Source organism: Acipenser ruthenus, chromosome 20 (assembly GCF_902713425.1).
Source record: "Acipenser ruthenus chromosome 20, fAciRut3.2 maternal haplotype, whole genome shotgun sequence".
NCBI classification, from domain to species: domain Eukaryota; kingdom Metazoa; phylum Chordata; class Actinopteri; order Acipenseriformes; family Acipenseridae; genus Acipenser; species Acipenser ruthenus.
The window spans coordinates 3,308,820-3,325,954 of record NC_081208.1 but is presented as its reverse complement, the minus strand read 5'-3'; the positions used below and the strand labels follow the sequence as shown (position 1 = coordinate 3,325,954).

General features: G+C 36.0%; 1 protein-coding gene across 5 annotated transcripts in view; it reads right to left on the bottom strand.

Moving 5' to 3' along the window:
* The window catches only part of LOC131698828 (peroxisomal membrane protein PEX14-like), a 60,316-nt gene that overhangs the window by 26,309 nt on the left and 16,872 nt on the right, over positions 1 to 17,135 (bottom strand). For all 5 annotated transcript variants that reach the window (XM_058993157.1, XM_058993158.1, XM_058993154.1 and 2 more), the window contains exon 3: positions 7,491 to 7,575. In XM_058993157.1, coding sequence (XP_058849140.1) covers positions 7,491 to 7,575 — 85 coding nt within the window. The remainder of the gene's footprint in view (positions 1 to 7,490; positions 7,576 to 17,135) is intronic.

Genomic DNA, 17,135 nt, shown 5'->3' with positions numbered 1-17,135 from the left:
AAGACCCCTATTTCAGATCGACCTACACCCAAATGAATTATTCTAAAACATACTGTAAATTACATCTAATGACGACATCGTAAAGAAAGAACAGTAATGGAAAGCTATTCTGTATTATTGTGTGCACCTGATACATGCAGGCCCTGTTTATGAGTTAGTGTATTAGCAGACGCTGAACTGAAGCATTTGCTTTGACCTTGCGCTCCTCATTGGGGCATGAAATTACTGTGGTGGCACCTCAATATTACAGCCATAAATACTGTAAACTGCATATCTGCGCTGCGTTTTCTATTGTCTTTGAACATAAACCTGATCGGTATTTATTTAAAGGAAAACCCATTGCACGTCAAATAATTTATGGCTCTATTTTCGTGCCTTTTTATTCACAAGCAATCTTTTTTTTTTTTCAGTTTAAAGGCGCAAGGCTTCATAAAAAAAAAAAAAGGTACAGTATTTCTTCAACTTTGCCTCTTAAGTTTTATGGGTTAAGAGGAAGAAAAAAAAAAAACGCATTTCGGACAGCCAATTATAAAACTGCTTACTAAAATATTTTGGTGCTAAAAGGTGAATGTTGTTTTACTGTTCTGCACAGCCTGAAATATTAAGTCGTCCTTGACTTAAGATTACTTACATTTTGAATCCTCAATAAAAAAAAAAGTCAAGGATTGTAAATAGATGGAGGTCAATGGGTTATTGAATGCTGGAATGTGACTTTAACCCTTTTCTTACACAGCCCTGTTTGAATGCCAGGCAAACGCTACAGATCTGCAAGCTTATCTATTCGTGTATTTAATAGATAAGCACTTAATTCCCTTACCGCGGAGGTGAAGAGAAGATCCTTGCTTTTACTATACGTCTGGTCATCTCAAATCCCACCAGGTTAGCCAGGTTAACATTGGATTCAGTCTATGACTTTGGGTAATTAGAAAGCTACATATCTACCAGGAGCAATGTGCCTATACTTTGATTCAGTCTTTCAGGACAATACTTTCAACTACATAAAGGAAAGGAACAACAAACTTCAATGCATTTTCCTGGTCATCCTAGGCAAGACCACACAGGATGCAGGTTTGAAGGCAGATTATCCATGTCCCACCATGCTGTTTAGGTGCTGGTCATGTTTTTTTTTGGAGTGGAAACATTATCAGGGCTGCTGCGCATGTAAGGAAGTCGTTATGGTTTCATTGTAACAGTACAGGAAGTTGCAGAATACAGCAGTTATTTAGGGTAATTTTTTTACTTATTTTATTGCAATTATTTTATTCCTGTCAGAAAAAATTATTTGACAAATCAAATTAGGGCCCTACCCGTGTAGGTTTTTAAATAATTAAACAAATACAATAGCAAGAGATAATGAAGGTCGTTCTTATTGACTTTTTACACGCAGCTGAGAAAAACAAAATCATTTCAGCACTTTAATGCAACCGTTAAGAAACGGCCATGGAATGGAACAGAAAGGATACCACGCATGTTGTGCAAGTAAACAGTGCATCTAAAAAGAAAATTGCAACATGCAATCAAAGTCCTCCCAATTTTCCCCTTCATCTGCACTCCAGTACAAATGTGCAGCTGAAGAATCCAATTTAAAATTCAGTTCAGCGAGTAGATGGCATTGTTTCATTTTATGTGAGCTTTGACATTTCTGGCTGTTAATACGGAATGAAATCATGAAATATTTACATAAATATTACATTAAACTGTATTAAGAATTAAGACAGACGTATATTTACGTGTGGGGAGATGCTGGTGGAACAAGGGTGACACTAAGAGGATGTAAAATGGCAGGTATAGGAATGACAGAAGGCGTTTGGGGCTGTTTCAATTTTCCATCACTTGGGTTTATTATAAGCAGGCACTTGTGTCTCCAGGAAAAGCCCACCAGATAGAGATACCAGGTAAATAAGCAAAAAACAACACAGGCACAAAATGACAGCATGGGTTTATGGGACAGTCATTTACTGAGTTTTATGTGTACCAGGTGGCTTCTCTTCTAAAACCTGGCTCTGTTTGACTCTTTTACTCCTACACAATAGATAACAGTGCACAGAATCCACAGGGGGTAAGTCAAGACTGGACTTGTGAGAGATAAAGACTTCTGCTAGTTTAGCCTCTGCAGTATCTAAAAAGTATTTCAGTGAACACTTCAGTGAAGATGCAAAGAAAAAAAAAATGATGACTAAAATGAACCGTTGCAAAAGTGATCCCGGTTTTAATTCAGAGAAATTTACGTTGACATCATTTTTGTTTTCAGTAAATAGACAATTCTCGTTAATACGAATTTCAAGGCACCTGCAAAATAATCTCAGTATATCAGTAATTGGTATTATCATGACTCTTAAGCCGTTCTATCCCTTGTATAAGGCACACCCCTTATATACTAGCAAAAGCACCACAGTATACTATGCAGAGTGTGCATAATGCAAACCTGTATATAACACTGGAATTCTCTCCATTTCTAAAACGGGGCGTGTTAAATTCCAAAAATGAACTTGTTCTAGGATGTTTTTTTTTTTTAGTTGCAGATATTGATGCAATCCTTTTTTTTTCTCCAGGTGGCATTTTTTTTTTTACAACACATATGGAAAAACAGCAGTGCCATGGTTCAATGTTATCTAGACCCTGGGACGCAAGAAATCATATATAGTGTTAATTATTCTTACCAAACAGAGCCTTTTGACAGAAGAAAGGCTGACACTAGACCATATGATCATTACATGTGTGATCTTATGTTTCCCCAAGTTGACTTCGACACATAATTCTCTCACTTTTCAACCTTGATAACACTTCACGTCATGCGCTATGAAAAACAGATTTTTGTATTTTTGAAATCCAAAGTTTATTAAGGATCCCCGGCACTCCATTCAGTACATAGTGTTTTTAATTGTGGGTAGAGCTCATACTGTGCTCTCTGTTTTAGGAAAAATAACCCATTCCTTTCATTATTTTATATTTACATACAAAGCAAAAATGTGGGGGTGGGGGTGGAGGGGTAGTGGCATTTTCTCAGATTTAGATTTAAGGGAAAATATAATAAATGTAACCAAAATGCGAGCTAACTTGTTCTTTTCCAAACTGGCTTCGATTAAGAGTAATTAGGATTGTTATAAATCATTACTAAGCCATGTTGTAATATTCAATGTTACATTACTATAATATTTCATTACTGTAACCTGGACCTAACCCTAACCCTAATTAACGAGCATTAGGGGGAAACAGAGAAAATTAAAAGGTTATTATCATAATGACTTGATAATTCCTGCTACAGTAGTCTGTGCCCGCATTAATATAATGCATGCCAATCAAATACAATTGGGACTTGAGTTTCAGTGTGACAGATTAAAAAATGTAGTACAGTATATTGCAGAGAAATATTAAGGCATTGAAAAAGGAACATTTTCGGTCAAGTTTAATAAACTAGAATGGCTTTGGTTATAGTCAGCAGTTACCTCCTAAATATATATATATATATATATTATTATTTTTTGCTATACGACACGGGATTTGACAGTTATATTTTCAAGGTGAAATCTAGGCGGAATGCCCTTTGCTGACACAAGTGTATTTTCTCAAACATGCTAATTTACAGGGAGATGATTTTAACTGAATGATACTAATGCTTGTCAAGGCTTTGTGATGTCATTATGCATCAAGCAGTGCCCAATTGAAACCAAGCGGCAGCAAATTCAAACTTCAATGCCAAAGCTTTCATCTAACTGAATTCATTAAATTACCACATTTAGATGATACATAGGAAAATGTAGGAGGTAAGTCTCTGAGTGTCACGGAGATAACTGCAAGGAGCATTCAGGTCATTACACTGTCCTTCTCCCAAATCTGTCTTCAGCTTTGGAAATTAGACATTAATTTCAACCACACCTCCTCCTTCTCTCAAATATCCAATTCACACACCTTTTGAAAATTGACATCAACGCATTTTCTTTTGGTTCAAACTGCAGCTTTATACAGTGTATTCAAAAAATATATATATATATATAAAAAAAAAAAATTAAAAAAAAAAAAAAGAGAGGGGAATCTGGCCCCGTTTGAGCTTTAAAGTTAATTCCCTTGTCACAGCTGCAGGCCACGTTTAGTGGCAAGTTATATCAATAACCTCATAGTTACAACAAGGCTTTGTAATTAAAAGGTTGGCGACCTGGAAAGCATGACCTCATTCCGAGAACTCTGTCCACATGAAAAAATAAAAACCATTACATTACTGTAGTTATAATATTACTCTTTCAACCCTATATACATATAGACTTATTGATGATAAATGTAGCCATTGGGGAGGCTTTATTGTAATGCTGACATTTTTATGCACATGGCTATACAGCGTAAAGGCTTGCTTCTGTTCATGTCACATATTTAATGTAACGGTGGCATTTACAACTACGAATGAATGTATAAAAAAAAGACTTTGTGAAATGACATGATTGTGAGACACTAAATATAAAACACCTATACAAACTGAAGTGAGAACTATGTAACCACATTGTTCAGTCCTTTAACTGTCACAATTACTGTAGATTTGCATTCCTCCAATTGGCATTTGTATTAAGTGGTAATCTTGCTGTTAAAACATCAAAATGCCTTGTTATTTTAAGGATTAAAAGATTGTTATAAACATTAAGAAATCGCCTGCATACAATTTCACAGGAAGGCATACATCACTCTTAAATGTAAATGACTAAATGCATATTAAAAATTGTTTTAAAAATAAATGTAAAACTATTTATAACCAATGCGGCTTAATAGTGCATTAACCAAATCAGTGAATTATCGCATACTGAAATAGAGGGGACACTGTCCCAAAACTGGTGTGTAGGGACTATCACTGGCATTTTCTCATCCTATGTACCTCCAGTAAGCAATGAAATACACAGGCATGTAAAAAGAAAAATGCACGGTGTGTGTGTGGGGAGGGGGGGTACCTAGCATTTCTTTTGCCTAACCACGTGTTTTCATCTGTTGGTATTGAGCCACAAACATCCCTAAACGGCATGTGTCCTTGACTGTTGTGTGGTTGATGTGTTCTGTTGCATTCGTCTAAAATAAAATGGCACAAGTCTCGCAGCCAAATGTCCTATTTACTTAAAACCTCACATAAAAAAAAAAGGGGGGGGGGGGGTTCGTGGATTTATACAGGTTAGAATTCACTGCTACTGTAACGTGATCTCTTTGTGTTTCACAAGATGAGAAACCAGGGGCGGAAGCACAGCGTGCTCCATTTAAAAACAGTTTTTGTTTTTATTCTGTTTGCGTCCCTATCTATTCTAGAAGGGGGTCCTGAATAATGAATAAACTCAAATTGTGAATAATGGGAAACACAGATCTTGGGAAATTCAGAAGACATCAGTGTTGTGATACCCAGCTGATGCAGAGAACAGCAGCCGGCAACAATAGATTTTGTCTCCGGTTACCTCTGGTAATCATACAGCTTTTAGGCTCACTTTTCACTGCCTCATTGCTTCAATGATAGAGATGAAATCCCAAAGCTTTTATGATTAATTAGTCCCCGTAGTCCACAATTCTTCAGTAAAGAATAGAAAAAATATATATTTCACATAACTGCTATTCTGTGGAGGAACAATGGGGGGTTCAAAGTCACAAACAAAACACAACTTCCAAAAAAATTAACCATTATACTGGCCTCTGTCTTAAACTGCACTTACAACTTCATTCATTTAGCTTTCACCAAGTAAAGAAATAAACACAATGCTTCAAAATCTACTAAGACAACAGAAATAAGCATATAATAAAAAAAGTATTATTGATTAGGAACAGATTATGTAAGCAAAGATCAACAGTTCTTTATATGGTTTCAGAAACTAAAACGGCTGCTGTAACAATTAAAAGGAAATGTCTTCAGATGCTGGCATATTTGAAGAAAGCACGAAGCTGGCTTGATGTTTGATTAATTAGTGATGCAGCGAACCATGGAGGAGAGGAAATAGCATATTGGGTTTCCATTGTCTTACCACTCACACACACACAATTACTTGAACAGAACACACAAAGTCACACATGCTTCACATACAGTCAAACTAACTCAACAGACTAACTAAAAGTGTTCTTCATTAGTATTTCCGTACCTTTTTTTTTGTTGTCGTTTCGAATCCTGCAACTGTATCTGTAGCCCTCACGACAGTGACTAATTTAACCTTCCGGAATTAAAGGTTAGGTGATGCATAACAATAATACAAAATCAAAACTAGCTTTTAAATGCTAGGAGCAACTCAAATTGACAATTCCATTGAAAGTGGTCCATGATGAGTCGATATGAATTTTCCTGCTCATTTGTCTGTTAAGCAGATATCCTAGGCATTCCGAGTGAGCATGAACCCCACCTGACCCTAAGACCCAGAATGACCCTGCTTGACCTGCAGCTTTTACAGCAGCTGACCGAATGCAGCCAGATGGACACCTGAGACCAAAGACAAAAAAAAAAAAAAAAAAAAGAGCCCTCTGTCAATATTAGAACATGTATTCTAAAGGGGAAATGTACTGTTTGTGTTGAAATGTATGTTTAGTTAAAAAAACAAATAATGTAAAAAAAATACACGTCAACTACTTTTGCTTTTACAATATCTCTACATAGAAAAAAAAAATGTATGTATCCCCTTGCCTAACGTGCTTATCATTTAACCATAAGGTATAATTAGAGCTTGTTTTTCGGGTTTTATTAATTTAATTTTTCAGTGCTTATTTGTAGCTATTTTCAAGTTTTATGTAAATTGTTTGTTTTGGTTTTTTGGGGGGGGGGGGTGGGTGGGGCTTTCGCTTTTTATATACTGTATGAAATTATTGTTTTCGGTTACTTTCCAAAATGCTTGGGCAGTTTCTGTCAAAATATATATAGTAGTAACTCGACAGATCCTCTGTATCTCAACTAATACAGCTTTAAATCCCGCGAACGAGCCTCCATTCCTAATTGTAATCAAATTTTAAATCTCCAATAGCAATGTAGGAATGTGCTGCCACTCAGTAGTTGGGGTGGGTTTAAAGTATTCAGAACAAATCAATGACAGATGTGTCAGGAAGGAAGGACATTGCCCAACTGCACTGGGAAAGGTCTTTTTTTGTTAGGTTTTTTGTTTTGTTTTTTTAAATGGGGAAGGGGGGGGGTGGGTGATCAACGTGAATTGAGTAACCATTTCCACTGTTGTTCCAGTGTTTTGTATCAGGGGTGTTTTTTTTGTATCATTTTTCAGTATGTACATTTTGCCGGTTTTTACTAAGAAAAGTGAAATTAGTGAATATTTCTTGCCAGCAAACTCATGTTTTACAGCATGTGTATACAAACTTACTTAAAAGCCCAGTTATATCGAGGGATGAGATAATCCCTCGCTTCAGTCTTACAGCATCCTTGACTTGGAAGAGAGTGGAAAAGCATGGAAATGCCTGCTCACCCACGTCAGCTGCTGTCATATCAAAGCAACTCTGACTGCAGGTTTACATCTCATAAGGAATTCCAAGAGGACCCTACCTACCTTTCTTGCTGAGGAAGGCTTTTCTTGTGTCCAGGGGACTCTGACGGACTTTGGGGTTTTGCAGAAACTTCACCGCTGTGGCAATCTGTTACAAAAAAAATAAAAATTAAGAAAAAGACAAAACGTTCTCTTTTAAAAGCTTTTTGTTGTTGTTGTTGTTGTTGTTGTTTTGTTTTTACTGCCAGTGTTCTTTCTCATTAGCAAAACTAACTGAACATAACAGGGGTTCTGAAGTGTAGGGGTCCACTGGGAGAGTGTTTCCTTTGAACATCCAGGCCATTCAGCAAAACCTCATTACTGAGATCAAATAATGAGCTTTATAGGAATGACTGTGCTTTCTTAAAATGAATATTAAACAGTGATATTTAGTGGGAAATGCTTCAACTAAAACATTTATAAAAACAACTAAAAAGCAAGAATGTGTCTAAAATTAAAAATCAAAACAGAGGGTTCAATAATGAAATACTAACATTTTGAAGAATGTATTTGATTTTATTTGAGTCATATGTTTAAGGACAGTATGTGTGTAATCTGTACACAATGTTTAAAATGAAAGTTTCTCACAAAACAGAAACATTCACATTATAAATTAATTGTTAATTCATATTTTATTTATATAAAACGATACCTGTAAAAAGTTAACACAATAGTTTAATGTAACAAGCTGCAAAATTTGAGAAATGAAAAAAACTTGATAAAGAATAAAAAGACTATTTTCTTTAAAAAAAAAAAACCTACATAAATACGGTTTATAGTTGCAACAAACAAGCAGTTAACCGAAAATTACTGTATCAAAAGGAACTAATAAAGAATAAATTCAAGGGTTTCGATCACAGTTAGTTGATAAGATTTACTTGTGTTTAAATGTGTAGAGTGGCTCCATATGCAATCCCTGTTTCCTCTTCTGCACCTAATATCTATACACTTCACTTAAAACTTCAGTAATTTCTTGGGTTAAAGATATGCTCTGATCAAATCATAAATGTAACAAGTTTAAAACTTAATGCACTAGAAAATAAAACAGCACTAAAAACATCTGTAGTTGTAAGTGCATTATGCTCATGGATTTTTTTTCACGTTGTGTTACAAGATAAATCTTAATTTCAACTTAATGTAGTTTTCAAAGAATTAAAAAAAATATGTATCTTTAATGTCATTGAAGACATTAATTTTAAGTGTGTAGCACGATGTGAGGCTTTTAAAAACGCAATGAACATGAAATAATATCTATTTGACATCCATAAAGTGGAAAAAAAAACACACAGTGAAAGGTGCCGTTGCAATGATTAGTTATTACACCTGTGGTCCCTTTGATTCAATTGTAAAAGTAATCTCTCTAATAGGTTAAAAGGTTTTGATCACTGTTCTTTTCTTAAAGTGGCTAAAGATAAAAAGTGATTGACCGCCCTTGTCTTTAGTAATTCGTTTTAGAAAATGCATTGCATATACTAAAGAACAGCTTCCACGCAGGAATTACATTTTCAAATCAGCTAAAGTGCAAAACTAGTGTGCGGAAAAGTTTGGCATACTAATTCTGTTTATTTAATGCTATAACAAAGGCGAAGAGTTGTCTACCTTTTTTTTTTTTGCATTGTTTTTTTATCTCTAATTACATGAAGACAATATATCTGATAAAAATCGCGGGAGGTTGAAAAACTAAGAATCAAAAACACTTTCACAATGGATAATGCCGAAATAAATCTAAAAGTGCATACTGGACATGACAAACCTATACATTTGTTAATATACATACATACAATAATTTCCATGCTAAAGATTTAAAAACACACAATTCACTAAAACTTTGTGGACTCCAGCTTAATGCATTCCATCCAGAATGATTTTACTTGTGATCTCTCAGTTCTAGATCTTGTCCACAATTATTTTACTGCAAGCTATTTTGTGAAAATAAATTTAAATCAAAATGTTGACACGTTGAAGAACCACAGCATGACATGTCTGTTAACACAGGGGTGTTAGAATTCATGGATATTTATTAGAAGCAGCCCAGGGCATCTTGAAAACCACTCACCCAAAACTTTCCTCTACCCGTTTTGACAAGTAGATCAAAGCATGCTTGGAATCATGCGTTAGGATCTACGCCAGAATTTTAATCATAGGGTCCATTTTATTTTTGATTTTTTAAATGTTAGAGCATGTCACACTTTATCAATGAGTAGTGTATGTATTTTCCCGTAAATATTATGTATAGTGCAGAATACATATAGAATTGCATGCTGCTTGATTTATGAAACAGTGTGCCCGTGTGTAAAAACAGTGATGGGATTTGGTGCATTTACTGCTAAAAAATAAAAAAAACTTTACTTACTGCTTTCTTTAAACACGCCTTGCAGATTTCACAATACAAACACCTATGACTAAAAGGAGATTTCATTGCACGCACTAAGCACAGTAAAATCCCATCTAAGGGAAATTCTACGGTAAGCAAAACTGTGACATTTTCCGTAATGTGTTTTGTTGTTTTTGTTCCCCCATACTTGGTTGTCTTTACAGGGGGTGGTTTATACTTGCAGTATGACAAACACACAAACAGAATATAGTGGAATCTGCGTGTAATGAGGATACTATGAAGAGTGGCCCAGTACTGCACTGGTGAAATTATCCAACCACATAACGAACAGCAGCCAGTACTGTTTAAACAAATCAAAACATCCAAAATATTATGACCTCTCTCTAGTTTACAGAATGTCACATTGCAACTGTTTTATTCTGATGCATGACAATATAGTATTTCCATACCATTTATTGAACATTTTATAAATGTACTCGATCAAAATTGTGTAGCTTGCATGAAGGCAAACTTTTAAATACTACAGAAACTTTTAAGAACACTTCTATAATATTGCAGTGAAAGTGGGTTGGGAGAGGGACAGGGCAGGTTGCACCTTTCCCTGCAAGAACGAACAATAACTTTCACTGGCGTATATTTTTCTTGTTACAAAACAGCTGCATTACAGTATCTAAGTGTAATATAGCAACAGACTTCCCAACAGAGCTGCAGAAAGGCATGTACCATGTGTGTCAATATAAAACCATCAAACCGACGAGTTGAATAAAAGCAGCTGTAAAAGCGGTTTAAAAATGACTTGTTTTAGATGAACTTCTCACAAAGATTCGTTGTTTTTCCTTTGCTTTTACGGGAAACATCTCTTCTTAGAACTGCGCTCTTTCAGTATTTAATAAAAAGAAAAATCAATAAAACATGCTACGAAAATGACTCTGCTAGGCTACAGAACATGCATGTTAGTGGAAATGCTTAACTTAAGTAACTTGTTTCAAAGCAGCAGGTGCACATCTATCTCAATGACATGTAATCTTCTGAAAATGTTATTTCTCTGCAAATGACGTAGCTCTTCTGGACAAATTCTATCCAGACACCTGAATCAATTATAACCTAATTTCACAGATTTTAGTCTTGTCTAGTTATTGACTTATAGATCACCATTGTTGTAGCGTAAGGATACTACATACGGCATGCTTTTAAAAAGGAGGTCAGCTTCATATTGTATCTTGCATTACAGTGCATTTGATTTGCCAGCTTTAATATCTTTTTTAAATTAAAAGGGGGCTTAATGCTTTGGATGCAGCAAGGAATAATACCAGTAAAATATTTTTTTTTTCATTATTTTATAATGTGTTTTAAGTCTGAAGCTACTAATGCACAAAAGTGCTCTGTGTACTAACCAGTCATCTTTAGAAATCAGATTAGCACTAAAGGGTCAGGTGTACCTGCAAAAGTGCTTAAAATTCAATAAGAAAGTGATGCAAAAAAACGTGTGGTTTTAAGGGCAGACTAAACTTTATTAAGCGTTTTATTAAGTTTAAAATTGACAGATGCACTTTCTCGACTTTTTCACCTTAAATTTTACAACTAAAAAATGGAGGGGGGGTCATTAAACATATTGAACAAATTCGATTTGCCACAAGGCAGACACACAACCCCCCATCTTCATACAGTAAGTTCTGCTGATATACATTTTATTCACTTATATTGATGAAACAAAGTTAAAACTGGTCTATTAAGCTGCGGCTGTGCATGGGTATCAAAAGAGACGTATGCTTCTAGTGACTAATACACAAACCACTCTTAGAAATGCGGTTCTCAAAATGACTGATGAAACTTTTTTGAAAAGGCCAATTTTTTGCTTTTCCCGTCAAATAACGAAAGCTTGTTAACAGAATTGTTAGTATTTCCGTTAAATTTGGTACTTACCAGAAACTGCTTTTTTTCAACACTTTTCCTTCAAAAGTCATGTGAAAATATATGATACATAAAAGGCTACCTGGGGAGTAACTTACACAAGCATGGGTACTAATGCTGCAGTGCTGCATATGCCAGCTTGGTTGTGTAATGTGGTGTAAGAGAGAAACAATGTCTTCTGATTAAGTGAAAGGTGTCTAAAAATAGGTCTGAATGTAGTATACAGATCAATACATTGTATTAGAATACTTTAGTGTCAAATTTGCAGTTTTAAGATTACCCCTGACAGGGGAAACAGAGTTTTAGAATGTTGGAGCTCCAAGGCAATTTGACCAGCCCCCTTCATTGGGTCATAACTGCCCACCAACAGTGCAGGCATGTCACTGGTATCATCAATGACTGACATGGAAGCGCCTGCCATTCTGTGAGAGGCAGGTGCCCATGAACTAGCCAGGCCCCAGTGCTAACCTTGGTTTGCTTCTCACAATGACAATCAATGAGAACGTATAGGATGGCAAGGACAGCACACTGTAGACTCTTGAGCCGGCACAGACAGAGGCTGAGGAGATCAGAGTGGCTCCTGGCCCATCTCTCCCATCATCTGCAACTACCAATTGTGTGCTTAATATGAACCAAGTATAACTGGAATAGTGATGACTAAGCACCAAAAGAATAATGGTAAAATAAAAAAAGAGAGAGAAAGAGAGCATTAAAATAAATAATTGTGACAGTATCAATTACACATTACATAAAAACATTGCAAAACTGTACAGTTAATAATGAAGCACTGCATACAAAAATATTAGAAGTGCACCACACACAGACCCAGTGCTATTGCGGTTCGTTCTTTTATAGGCTTTGAATTACCAGGTTGTCACTTGCTGAATCAACCAAGGTTAAGCCGTGGCATATTAAAATATAGGTAGTAAATTAAAAGAACAGGTAGTCTTTATACTTCTTTACTGTTCAGCTTTTTAAAAGCCAAAATAGTTTCCAAAAACAGCAACGATATTCAGGTAAAGAACAAAAAAAAGATTTCAAATGTGTTTGGATTTATTTTTGCAAGCCTTTGAAAAAGGACAGACAACAAGACAACACAACAATCCAGAGCAAAGGGTTTACAGGCAGGACTGATAGGATGCTCTTAGTCAAGAGCAACACTAAAAGAAAGCTAAGAGGGAAATCATTAGCAAGTCTAGGATTCAGCTACAGTGCGAATCAATTCATTTAAAACTGCCCTGTACATTTATGGAAAAGCATCAGTGATATAATAAAAGGGTTATAGACATGAAAAAATTGTGTTAAGCCAGTTTCAAATTCCTGCCAAACAATGGTTCAGGAAAAAAAAAATGAAGCTCTATTTTAATTAGCAGGGCTTCATGAGTGATCGGATAACCAGAGCAGTTACCGGGATGCTTTCAACGTGATGGGCTGCTGATATCACAGCCCTGAAGATGGAACGAGGGTTTGATGTAATTAGGTATTTCCTTTTTCTCTCTTAACAAGTTGATGTACTGAATTGCCCTTTTTAATCTTTTAAGAGTACATATTTAAACACTTTTCTAATTACAACACTTCTGTGTGTTTTTTTAAAGGGGGGGGTAGGAAATCAGGCACAAAAAAAGTATTGCCCCCACCCCCCTCCATGAGGATGGTACAGTATATCTATCTATCTATCTCAGAGATACAACGTCTGCTATTCATTTTTGCTCTGTTTTAAATACTCCCTGTTTTTACACTTATGAATGTCTACTGTAACTGTTTATGGACTGAAACTTTATCCAAGAAAACTGTTTGCTAGTGACTTGATTTGCTATTCAGTCATAAGTATATAAAGAGATACATTGGCTCAACGATGTTAAAGTATAGATAGAAGCAAAAATCAAATAATCTTTCAGACAATTTACACTTTTTTTTTTTTTTTTTTTTTTTAGGTCTGAGCATTGCAGTCCCAGGATGGAATTTTTGAATGCATCAAAAGGTCAAAAAGTACATTCTCAGTGAGCGAAGTCAATGGAAAACTCCATTGACTTATTTCGCAAAGGCTTAAAAATAACCAGCATTGTGTGTTATAGCCCCCCCCCACCACAGGCACAGCTGACAAAAAAAACAGAAAATAACTACGCATTGGAAAAAATAAGTAAAAATTGACACGTTTCTGATTTTTAATATACCTCTATATTTCAATGTTGTTTCAAGAGACACAGGTTACCCATGATCACACATAAAAAAAAATAAACTAAAAATGGATTGTTAACAAATTCTGAATATTCTGGTATTGACTGTGGGGCTTCCTTCATGGTACACCACAATGCTTTAAGATTATGCTTTTAAGCAAACATACTGTGTCATTGTTTCATTTTGAGTTGTTGTACAACTCCCCACATAATTGCCTGATGTATGGCTATTACAGCCCACCCCCCCACCCACCCCCGAATCATCCTATGACTTGGACAGAGCAATTTTGTTCAATAGAAAATGTCATATTTCTGACCGGCAACACAATTATGAAAACAAATAAATTAAAAAGGTCATTTCCAGTTTTAACTAAAAATAAAAGCGTAAAACTTGTATTAATCATTTAAATTGCTCATTTTTATATATATGTATATATATAAAATTTGGTCCCATTTTGTTTTATGCCTCTTCCCCATGCAAAATGGGACATATTCAAATTCTGCTAAATGGTTATGCAAAGATGAGCTAACTGAGAGCTGGTGCACTTTCAAGCAGTAGCAGTCTCATGATCAAGGTGATGAAACAGAAATGTACAGCTAGAGCCCTTGCTTATTTCTAGTAGTTCTAACATTTTCTAGGGTTATCAGTATACTAAAATGAATCATACTGGGTGTTTGCTCGAATGCAACTTTACCCAGTTCTTTCACAAGAACATAATATTTTTTGGGGGAAATCCCTTTTTTAATTAGCCAGAAAGCACTTGAGAAGTTAGGATCTTCAGTACTAAAGGAGGGGTCAGTAAGGATTAAATGGTAGGCAACAACTTCACTCGATAACAACAACGCATACAAGAGGATAATGAAACAAACTACTCACTTAACAGAAATGTAACCTATCCCGGTAGCAAACCAGTAAATGGATACCTCCTCGGGCCCTAGATTAGTCAAAATGTTTTCATAAAATAATTTAATTCAAAAACACTTTTGCAAAGCAAAAGTAATCAATTTTAATTAGTTGATTTTTTTCAATCACATAAAATTTAATGTAAAACCATCGATCGTTCTTTTTCTTTAATGCAACGCAGCTTTCCTGAAATTTGAGGCTATTATGGAGTGAGGAGCAATGGCATGTACAGTACTTCCAGCATTCCGAAAACCCAAGAGGACTTACAGGACCACCCCCCCCCCCCCCCCCCCCCCCCCCCCCCCCCCCCCCCCCCCACACACACACACGGTTCTATATCCCCGTCAGTCACTATTCTTTATTTTAATTTTAAAACAGTTTATGCAAACTTTATGGAGTTCTAGAAGTAACCCTGCCAAAACTGTGAAAAACATATATGCATTATAAAATAGATACCGGTAACTGCATAGGAAAGTTAACGTGGTACGATTATGCATGCAGAGACTGAAGGAGACGTCACTGCTATCCATAATAGATACTATTATCCTTCATAAACGATTTGTTAATTTATTTCTTGCAGAACATTCACAAGTTTACAATACAGGGTGTGTTATAATCATGTATCCGTTTGCTGTAGCCCAGTACAGTAGCTACAGTGAAAAGAAACAATGGGCTTTTTCTGTTAGGTAGCATGCAAATAGGTACATAATTAAATATTTACAGGGGAACTCGTTTATTAAACGTCTCTTGTAGAAAAATATCTTGTAGACAGCCAGAAGCATGCTGTCATGTAACAAAAAATAAACATAACGCACATGATCTTAGCATTTTATTGTACTGTGTTTGCTAATTCTGAATACTTCAGATTAGCAGGTTGATAATGGGCAGATGTGGTTGGTTAAAACACATTTTGTATTTGTTTGTCCTTTTACTTATAACTTACTGCAGTGTTTTTGCTAGTGGATCATAAACTGCACTGCTTTCTGTAGCACGTGTGTTAGGCACAGCGTGCCAATCAAACTGATCTGGTACGAGGAATACCAGGAGTACAGTATATTACAAGCTGTGACATTTTACCCTGCTATTCTATCACTGTCATTCTCAAAGAACTGACGCTAATCAGCCTTCGTGGACCAACAGGCGCAAATCCTTCAGAAGGCTAAGAGGCAAGGGCATGACTCCATCACCCAATGACCCTGCCTCCAACGATGGGAAAGAACAACTCTAGTCACTTGTGTAGCAGTCTGCGAGGAAGAGGAAAGCATGCTGAGGCACAGAAGGTTAACAGCACCATCTTCTGGCTGAAGGAGGCAGATGCATGAACAACATTAAAATGACAGTGTGCTGGGCTCATTTTTCCAGTGAGGGCCGTCAGGTTTAATTACATACTAATGTGAGACAATAGGCGTTGCGTTTAAAGTGGTACTCAGCTGAACGTTTGAGCAACATGACAGCTGAAAAGCTAACCAACAGAGACTAAGAGATACTGTACCTTCTTTGAGTAATATTGTCAAAGTGCAGATTTTAGCTTGGCAGAGGTTAAATTCGCACACAAATATTTCATAGAAATAAAACGGGCAGCAGTGTGGAGCAGTGGTTAGGGCTCTGGACTCTTGATCGGAGGGTCGTGGGTTCAATCCCAGGTGGGGTACACTGCTGCTGTACCCTTGAGCAAGGTACTTTACCTAGATTGCTCCAGTCAAAACCCAACTGTATAAAAGGGTAATTGTATGTAAAAAAGAATATGATGTAATTGTAACAATTGTAAGTCGCCCTGGATAAGGGCGTCTACTAAGAAATGAAGAAGAAGAAGAATACGGCAAGCCTATTCAAATATATCAATCCATTTTTTTTTTTTTTTTTAAGTGTTTGGTTTGGGTGTAACCTCAATAGTGTGCAATAATGTTCAACAAAAATAATGATTTTCAAAGGAATCCTGCCAAAGGTTTCTGGTTTTACAGCATACCTGCCCAAAGCGTGTTTATCCAGGTGCCACCCTGCCCTTTTCCTACCTTGGATATTAAAATGAAAATATTTTGTTGTTGTACAAATGTCTATAATTACAGTCTTGACCAGATGTTTTTGCTAAATGTCTCTCCAACTTAACTCTTCCTCCAGTAAGATCTATCCTGTTTTGGGCCAGCAAGTTAGATAAGAAGGGGATACTAGTCTTGCAATATTTATTTACCCATTTAAAATCCCTTGTTCTGCATGATTCTCTTCTGTTTAGATTAGATTATCATTTGCCAAGCTTATCTGAAAAGACCCCTCAAGTGTGGTGGGGAAGCATATCAGTGTTGCACAAGTTTCAATACACAATGCTTCACCTATGGGCTTCAGTG